The sequence below is a fragment of the Acanthaster planci genome, linkage group LG06 (genome assembly GCF_054643075.1).
Source record: "Acanthaster planci isolate LZ-2023a linkage group LG06, COTS_SCS, whole genome shotgun sequence".
In the NCBI taxonomy this organism is placed as follows: Eukaryota; Metazoa; Echinodermata; class Asteroidea; order Valvatida; family Acanthasteridae; genus Acanthaster; species Acanthaster planci.
In genome coordinates this window covers 18,595,037-18,604,544 of record NC_141782.1, presented here as the reverse complement: position 1 = coordinate 18,604,544, position 9,508 = coordinate 18,595,037, and the positions used below count along the sequence as shown (strand labels likewise).

Below are 9,508 nucleotides of genomic sequence, written 5' to 3'. Positions count from 1 at the left end.
CTCATTTTTATCTGTTCAAATAAATATGGAAGCATCCAAATCGAACGCAGCGTCATTTGTCTTCAGAGCTCAACTGTAACAAGTTGTGCATGCCAAACATTGCATGTAGCCATTGCTTGGCTTACACAAGGGTTTATCCACTACGAACACAGGGCAAGGGTTCCCCTCGTTTTCTTGATATGACGCAATCTGCATCCAGAATTCGTATCTTGGCATGAACAGAAAAAAGCCCTTTTTAGCTTTACAGTTGTGCTCTGAAGACAAATGACACTGCCTTCGATTTGGATGCTCTCGTAGTTACCACTATTTGAACAGATCAAATAAAAGAAAACATGTTTTCCTTAGAGGAGCTCTTTAATGTAAACAAAAATTGGTAAAAATCTGAAATATGAATCGTGCTTTAAGTTCGGTAGCACTTGACATATAATAGTGAATCGAGGAGAAGTATCCAGGAATGTGGCTTAAAACACAATCCCTCAATTCCTTTCTCCAGTTTATATTTTGTCCTATATTTGTGCAACGCTCATTTATACAATTGAGCTGGTAGGAGTCACGACAAATCGGTGAAGTTGTTACATCGCTACCTAAATGGAAACTCCAGATGTATGACTTGAAATAATTTGTGGGTGTTGCCTGAATTTTTCAGGGGGGAGGGGGCGGAGGCAAGCACTCCTCAGAAACAAACTGACAAACCACTGACGGTGTGGAAGCCAACCTCCCCCCACACTTTACAGCAGAGTAGCATCCTGACACTCCGAGATACCTAACTGGAATGGCGAGACCAGTCTAAAGCAAATGTGGTATTTCAGAGTAGACACAAGGTATATTTCAGAGTGGACAAAAGGTCCTACTCGGCCTCAGACAAACCTGAGGGCACCCAGGAGGCACACAACCATGAGGAGGCACGTGCCTCCGTTAGACCCCCCCCCATGCATACACGTCTGGAGCAAATTCATTCATAGGAGAAAAAAGTAAAATTGCTGAGGTGTGGTATGACCAAGACAACGTCCATCTTCACGCTGAAGGTGATGTCGGAGGAGAGGAGGGTTTAACAACCTCATTTAATGCAAGTCAGTACATTACAAATGTCTACCAACAGTATTAGAATTGATTTTTTGTAACTTCTTTTATTCCATCTCATGAGGCGGCACTACATCTTTCAATGTGGGGTAGAAAGTCTGGTATTTTGAAAAGAGTCTCGTCACACAAGCACATTACTTTGAGGGGACCCACTGTAGCTATTTGATGTTAGAGTAACATGAAACCTAACCCTCTCTACTTCAATCTGCATGACCATAAGTATTAAAGACTGTAAAGGTTGCAGAATCTGTATCTTCCCAAAGTAGCCCTGTGAAAAAAAAGCCAGTAATTTTGCTGAGTTTGGGCTAATATCAGGTTTTAGCATTCATCGACGATAGACTTCCAGATGCCACCACAGTGTCCAGTTTTGCTGCTAAAAAGTGGCTTGATGCCAGCAATGAATCCACTAATGCCCTCTCTCTCCTCGGCAGCATGGCTGCTAGCCTGTACCCCTGCTGTCGACACCGGTAGAGGTTTTGACTGCACAGGCTTGGCAATGGCCGGTTTTGGTTTGGGATTCTCTTCCTTGACGGCTTTCATCTTGACCTTGGGGCTGCTGGCTGTGTCTTGTTTGGTGGCTTTCCCTTTGGTGTTTGGTCGGCAGACTGCCACCTGTCGCCCCTGCTTTGATGGTGCCGTCAGTAATGGCTTCCTTGACGACAACTCCGCTTCCTTCCAGGTTTGCTGGCTGGCTGGCCCAGGTTTGCCTTTGACGCCATTTTTCGGAAGTCCTGTTTTTGTCTTTGTGGCAAGTTTCTCAGACTTCAGAAGTGCTGCCTTCGCAACTGCTTCTGGGCCACTCCCCTTGGGTGCATCTTGGATCGCATCCATCTTGGATCGATTTACTTTCTTACCAGCATGGGTGTGCGGTTTTGGCTGCTTGTCTTTCATTTCCTGAACTCTACCGCGGGTCCGACTTTCCATTTTGAGTTTGTTCTTGATTTTGTCGTCACAGCTCACTTCTTCACCTTTGGCCTTTCTGATGATCCCTCGTTTGCTGGAGTGACTTCTTGAATGTTCTTCAGCTGCCTGTGGCTCTTGAGGGAACCTTGTTTGCTTGGACTGTGCTAGATCCTGGAGAGCTTTTTGTTGCCCGAGATACTTTTTGAAGAACACAATGCCCCGTCGCAGATTCCTGTAACATCCATCAGTTGAAAAGATGGAATCCTTACAGAGAATGAATAAAGTTTGCAGGAACCTCTTCCAACTCTCTGTGCTAGAGTGATGGTTACACTGCATGTAATATTAACCACTTGCTGCCGGGTGCCTTTGGAAATGCAGTGTCTAAAACAGGGTGATTCTCAATATCTTCGGTTTTCAAAAATCTTCAAAAATTCATGTCTTTTTTTCCTGAACGCCTGAACCCCATCGAGTGACTGTCTGGTGGCTACTCTAATCTGACAGACAACACCTATTGATGCCCGAGTATTTCAGTTGGGCCTGCCGCCTTGTAAAAAGAGCCCAGATTGTGCGGTGTTACATAATTTTTTTTTGTTCCTGAAACTGGCACAGTGTGCTGCTGGTGTCGTTTCACTAAGGGCCAGATTAGCCTGAAGCGGTATTGTATCGCTCATCGCTGGAGTGCTGGAGCGCTTTTGTCCCCGGTGGTAATCCACTCGCACTGAATACCACAAACACTGGTATAATTTTTCAAAACAATGACGGATTTCCTCCGCTATTGACAACTGATAAAATGTTGGCGATTCCCAGCAGCTCAGTGTTTTGTTCCGAGTACGGTCTTTTGTTACAAGGCCCAGCTCTTTTGTCCGATTTTGGGCACCCAGGTCACGTGTACAAACCCAAGGTACCTGAAACTGGGCTCCCCGGCAGCATGTGGTTTAAGCTAGAGAACAGTTTTTGTGCAGCTGGGGAACTTTCTTGATTCCCCAATCCCCTGAGAGAGATCCCCCCCCCCACAAAAAGTGGGAAAGGGGGAGGGGAATGGCAAATACAGAAATCAATATTCAGCTTTGAAGTTTAATTTGACCATGGACTTCATCATAAAGTGACACATCAGGTATACTTGCAGCCCAAGAATTCACGCACAGAACATTTATGCACAGTGCCTCACTTTGTTGTGTGCCAACATTATCAACACTACCCTGCAAATCACTTCATGGTGCAAACTGCCAATATGGACCACGGGAATAGGTTTAAATACGGTGATTAATGCGTCAATTACTTCTGAAAAGTGAGGGGACATGGTACTTGAAGACAAATTGACATGAAGTGTGAAATCCTTAGAGACAAGGGATTCTGGGCCCACTTAACCCTCTCCCCTCAAAAAAGATGCTCTCCAATGAAATCTGAGGCAATTTCTTACTGCTTTACCCAAGTTCTTGAGCACTCTTTGACGTCAGTTTTAATTTGGGAGGCATTAGACATTAGCTATGATCAGTAGTGGAATCGGATGGAAGCCTCCATTTTTTTTTCTTTTTTTGGAGGGGTGGGTACAAATGATACTTTATCCCTAGGAGGCAGGGGGAGGAATGTCCAACACATCCCCCATTATTGACACCCATTTGCAGTGTGTATGTACATTGAGAATTTAGTATTGTGCCAAAAATGTCAAATGATAATTTGTACCCCCTTGATCCGATTTTTCCACAGCTAAAGGGCAATTTGGCTACCTTCATACAGAAGTTCTGATGACAGCCATCAAGCTAGTCTGGTGAAATTTAAGTAAACTTTATTTGGTGGGCTTCAGGTTGGACAGTCCTACATTTCTGTTCACACTAAGACGGTCCTGTTTTTTTTTTTTACTGAACCAACTTTACCTTTGTAAGAACACAGGGAGTGGGCGCCGACTTGCAGCACGGTTCTTGGGAAGTAGCCACGTCTTGGCATACAACGCCCATAAGGCATCCAGGTTGAGCGACTTCTGTGTGCTGTGAGCGTGGACTCTGTGAGGTTAAAGAGAACATTCAAGGGGAGTTAATTTGGTATTGATAAGAAAAAGAAATCGACAGGCAGTGTTATAGTCGAAAACACCATGAGACCAGACATGTACCACTCTCAAGACCAGCCACAAGCAAGAAGGTGAACAGCGACAAAAGAATACTTTTGTTGCAGTTCGTTTGAGTGGCTTGTCATGAATTTAGACTGGAGATCTCATGTTGGTCTCGTTGGCCTACAACACTGTCGAGATGTTAGGAATGTAGAAACAGCATAGCACGACTTTAAATATGTGAACGTCTTAAGTGATCAAAACAAAAGGGATCGTCAACAATTCTAGGCATACAGGCGACCCAAAGGTTTTGTTGATCAAAAAAGATATTTTACTGAGGTTATCCGTAAATATTTCAGAGATAGGCACTTGGTAAAAAGCCTGTTAACTTGGGTGGTTGGACCGGTTGTTCGACATGTAAGTCAGTCTTCTTTATATGCTCTCTTACGTTTTGGGACTTCGTGGACAGTATTTAGAGTCCAAAATTCCTAGAGTTTTGTGGTAACTGTGGTGAGCAGGACACAGGGATTTAACTCTACCTGTTGAGACTTGGCTTGTGCAGCATGAAGATGTCATCGCCATCCTGGTCGTCCTCCTTTGTTAGCTGCATCATAGCTGTCGCATCGCCGCCACCATCCCTGGTGCTACTAGTGTTGATGAGGTTGATGAGCAAGTTGCCGCCGGATGAAATAGGTTGCTGGGATGGGTGGACTGCATCGCATGCTACGGCTTCGCGAGCGTCAGTGCCTTTTCCGTTGAGGCTGCCGACAGTGGATTCAGCAACAGTGTTTGGCTCGTGGGGATGTGTACCTGGGGTGTAGTTACGAGAGCAAATGCCACCATGTAAAAATTCAAAAATTAGATTTTAGTACCAACAGATCTAATGTCTTTCTGCTGGGGCCACCCCCGCCCCACAGGTCGGAGGCTGTAGGGTAAATTTTTAGATTCAGTCCTTAAGAGACACAACGTATAAGGAGTTCACTCATATCAACCGCATCCAAGTACTTTACATTGACATCAGTCACACGCTAAATCACTTATCCCTTTGAACAAAATTGGACATTGTGAGTTGCAGTGCTGTGTAATGCTGCAGTCAAGATCAGACATGAGACCAAACAGTGAAAAATGACGGAGGAATGCTTTTGTTGCAATGGCTTCAGAGCTCAATTCAGACTTGAGGTATTGTGTTGGTCTTGTGATAGTCTTCGGAGGTCTCAACTACAACACTGATGCTATAACTCTGATCGCATGCAACAATTTAGCAATGATAGATTTCTCCCTCTGCACAATGACAATTTTTTGACTGCACCATGCATTTTTTCTAGACAAAGGTTTGGACTTGCTTTAGGGCTGAGTCAATTCAAATAATTCACTATTTGAATTATCGACCTTCCACTTGATCAAATGTCCGAATTTCGGTTGTACTGACCAGCAGATTGTTGAACAAACCACATACAAAATCAGTTGCAATAACGAACACAATTGAACATTATAATCCCTATAACACCTTCTCACGTCTAGGACAATCACCAGCCACAATTTAGCTAGATTTAAGAGATGAACAATACTACTTGTCCTGTTGAAAAATTTCTATTCCTTTTAAATTTTTTAATAAATAATACTTTTCGAATCATTGTAAGATTTCTGTCACTTTCAATTGAATCTGCTTGAAACAAGCCTCTATATTGCATTTTTTCTCATATAAAACAAAAAACTCTCACCTTCCTTTTCATGAATTTTGCATTCAAATATTCAAATTTGGAAAATAATATTCAAATATTTGACAATCTATCATATGTTCGAATTCTGATTTTCAGCACAGCCCTAACTGGCTTCACTCACCCTTTGTGCGGACATCGTGATGACAACTGAAGCCTGATTCTGAGGATGTAGAGACTGACACAATCTCTTCTCTGGCTGAAGATGAACCAGCAGTGGGGACTGTGCCAGCTTCACTGGCCTGTCCTGGTAGAAAGATCAAATTGGCTGCATCGCTGGTATTCAATGGGGCAGGTACCTGGTGCCGAGGTATCTCTACTGACTGTCTACATCTCCTGGCTCGTTTCTTCAGACGCGGGAGAGCAACGGGGTTTTCGATGAACTCCGAGTAGCTGTAAAAAAGGCCGGAAACACCCTGGGCTAAGTACATTGTAATTTAATTGAACTGCTGCTGACCGGCATGTGCTTAGCTTGGAAACGATAAGGCCTAACATATACATGTAATTTGCAAAAACCAGGTTACGGGCCAAAGTGTCGTGTGACGTTCATTACTACTGCTAGTATGCTACTGGCACCACTGAATGCGTTTTCCAACAAATCGTCCGGTGCACCACAAAGTGACGTATCGTGGATAGTTGCTGCACCAAGTCTATGGATGGTACGTCACATCAAGGTGCACCAAAACTATCCCACATGACACTTCGTGGTGAAATTGACAAAATGTGAGGATAGAAATTACAATTGATGTTAAAGTGAAAAACAATTCTGTCAAATTAATTTCGGCAGTTTTGTTATTTGTTCAATGTCAGGGTGCACTATACACACTGCGTTGTCAAGCTAGCTGTTTACGAACGTTTAAAATGTTGAGAAATATATATTTCAGGGAGTGATAACATTTTGGACAGTTGTGAAGTTGTGGGACTAATAAAGTGTCTGTTTTCCATGTAATTCGGGGATTTTATTTACTGCAAATGGTCCAGCCGATAATTATGTGATTAGTGTGGTTCCCTGACCACAGATTTCCCAGACATCTCTATAAATAATCTTAACGAGAGTAGTCGGAATTATGGGGACTGGTATCCAAAGCAACATTGACGTTCATTACACTAATACGGCAACGGAGAATGCAGATGTGTGTGGATTGTCCAGGGCTGAAAGGTTAGGATGGTAGAAAAGCATCTTTTTTGCCAATAGTATAGCCTATAGCCATGATAGTTATTATAGGATCTTTTGGGGAAGAATTGCTTCAGAAAGCGCAAACGGACGTTTCATCTGGTACCCCCAGAACTGTGGGATCCGACCTCCGCCCCACTCCCACGTGGACGTCGGATCCCACAGCACAGTTCTGGGGGTATTCATCATACTCCAACTGGGCAGCTTTCAAAATGCCATAGCGTACGGAACCATCAAAAAGGTGGAGCACTGGTACTAGTAGGCCTACAAGTACTCTATGGTCAGTCCTAGCTAGGTAGGGAGTTTGGCACTTTTCAGGTTTTTTTATTTGACCCCCACGAGTTTAGTACCATTTGAAAGGTAAGTACAAAAGAAATTGAATGGTATGAAATTTGGCTCAATAGCTGCAAGTATAGTGAAGTTATGAATTTTTTGTTATTAAAAATAGGTGCAATCAGTCCGTCACTTTTTGGGGTGGGTACAAGTTTTCTTTTCATCAATATATTTGAACCACATGGAGTCTTGTTCCTCATCGATTCCACTTCCAGACATGCCAGAGTTGGACAAAGATTTGTAGTTAAGTCACAGAGGAAGTGTTTACAAAGTAAACAATATCTTTATTATGGGGAACTTTATCAATAATAAACACAGGATACATGTTCATGTATACAGTAACAGGTCAGTTGAGTTGGGCCTGAAATTTTTAGTGAAGTGTGAAAGATCACTGAAGCATAGTTTTGATGTGATATTCTGTCAACAATAAATAACTATAAAAATAAGGGACCAAGTCTGTCAGGTGTCATAAGTTCAAGTCTGTTCGTGTTTGACAGGATCTTTTGATAACATTTGATTGAGACAGCATGTGTGGTTTATGCACTTGTTATTTGCATCTTGCTACCCGTACACCATGCACCAATCTGATGCACATACATACACCATATGTGCACAGTGCACGACAGCACCCAAATACAAAAGGGCTGTTCGCCACCAGTTTAACATCAATTTTTTACCCAAAAAAAACCAACTTCCTTTTCTTCCTGAAATTCCAAGCTTCCAAATAAACACCATTTCATATGTGTTTCATTAACTCCTTATACGTGCTTTGGGAGGATTTGCAACAGAAAAATGCACATTTTTTGTTACCTTTTTGTAGTCTTCACAAGCCAAAACAAGTCTTAATGGTGCTTTCGTCAAATGCCTTGAGTCGTACATCAAATGAAAGCGTGTTATAAGCTCTAAAAGATGATGGCATCATTGTTCCAAAACCGGTTGAGACTCGCGAGATATTAGGCTTAGACGAGATATGTCATACGACAATAACAAAGATGGCCGTACACAGTTGTTGACGTACAGTAAGTGGCTCTGATCTTACATTATTTTCATCAAACTTTACACCCAAAACTCGACGTAAACAGACATAATACATGGTACCAACACAAATTTCAGTTCTTTTACAACACAACTGCTTTTTAAAAAATAGAATTTGATGCACAAAAAGGGCAGAAATCACTGATTGAAAACAAACACTTTCACACGCTTTCAGATATACAATTTTAGAGGTGCCGTTTCGCCGGACTCCCGCTAGTACCTAGGTCTATTATGGAGTAGTCTACATCATTCGCTGAGTACCTCCATGTATGGTCAGCTCAGAGCCAAGCCTTCTGGTTTTTAACTTACAGTCGTTCAAATTCCTCTTCAATGGCCCGCTTTGCCATGATGATCGACGAAGTAAAACCGTTGTTTGAAAATACATCAGGCCTCGAAATAGCATCAACGTTAACGTCCCAGCAGCATGTCCATATTATGCGCCAGGCTACTAGCACCCGGCCCCCGGTGGAACGTGACTGTTGACCTTTACGGTGCGGTGACCTCTATCGACTTATGGTGTTTCATACCTGCCATATCACATTCCACAGCAACCAAAAAGAAATCAATCATGTCCAAAACACGTCTTCACGCAGTGCATAACCCCACGCGAAAAACAAGCTTTGGGAAGTCGGAAAGGCCATTTTTAAAAATGTTTTTGCAGACTTTGCCGGCATACTTTTTACAAAATTTAAGCATGGGTAATTCCAGAAATTAGGGGTCCATTTTTTTTCGTGTCCCTGTCACATCTTATGATATATGATTTTGTAAGTTTATAACATATTTTCTAATTTCCAAGAGTAATGAATTAATGCAAATTACCTGCCAAATAAACAGTAATTGTTTGAAATCAATTCTGGTGATATTTCCATGTAAATTAACACAGGTCGGATGTAACAGGGACACGAAAATGTCACACTTTTGGCCTACCTTCAATTGACAGAGAGCCAAAGTTGGTCATAGATCAACGAAGGACAATTTGCAATAGCTTAAACAAACATGGCATCCTTTTTAAACACTCTTTCAATTACCAAGATTATGCAGCATTTGTGGAAAAACCGGAGAACGATTCAAAATTTCGATTTTAAAATACCCTTTTTTACGTTCGGAAATGTAACGTATACAGACATCTTTCACCCCATTTTCTCTGGAATGTCACTTATGATTCACAAGAAACACATCACAAAATAAAATCTGAAGCCTGATTATATTTCTCTGGTAGAA

General features: G+C 42.2%; 1 protein-coding gene across 1 annotated transcript; it reads right to left on the bottom strand.

Annotated features, from left to right (window-relative positions):
* Nucleotides 1–1,031: 1,031 nt before the first annotated feature.
* LOC110983293 (uncharacterized) lies at nt 1,032–8,775 on the bottom strand. Its single transcript, XM_022242427.2, has 5 exons — nt 8,597–8,775; nt 5,870–6,138; nt 4,567–4,837; nt 3,858–3,983; nt 1,032–2,215 (listed from the first exon to the last, which is right to left on the bottom strand). Exons 1-5 carry the CDS (start codon nt 8,632–8,634, stop codon nt 1,399–1,401), a joined length of 1,521 nt encoding a protein of 506 aa, XP_022098119.2. The 5' UTR covers nt 8,635–8,775; the 3' UTR covers nt 1,032–1,398.
* Between the last annotated feature and the right edge of the window lie 733 nt (nt 8,776–9,508).

Excerpts from the sequence above, each read along its gene's own strand:
- LOC110983293 (XM_022242427.2), bottom strand. The coding sequence starts at position 8,634 with ATGGCAAAGCGGGCCATTGAAGAGGAATTTGAACGACT. Across the intron at positions 6,139-8,596 it reads GAAGAGGAATTTGAACGACT|CTACTCGGAGTTCATCGAAA; the intron begins GTAAGTTAAAAA and ends CCTTTTTTACAG. Across the intron at positions 4,838-5,869 it reads TCACGATGTCCGCACAAAGG|GTACACATCCCCACGAGCCA; the intron begins GTGAGTGAAGCC and ends ACTACACCCCAG.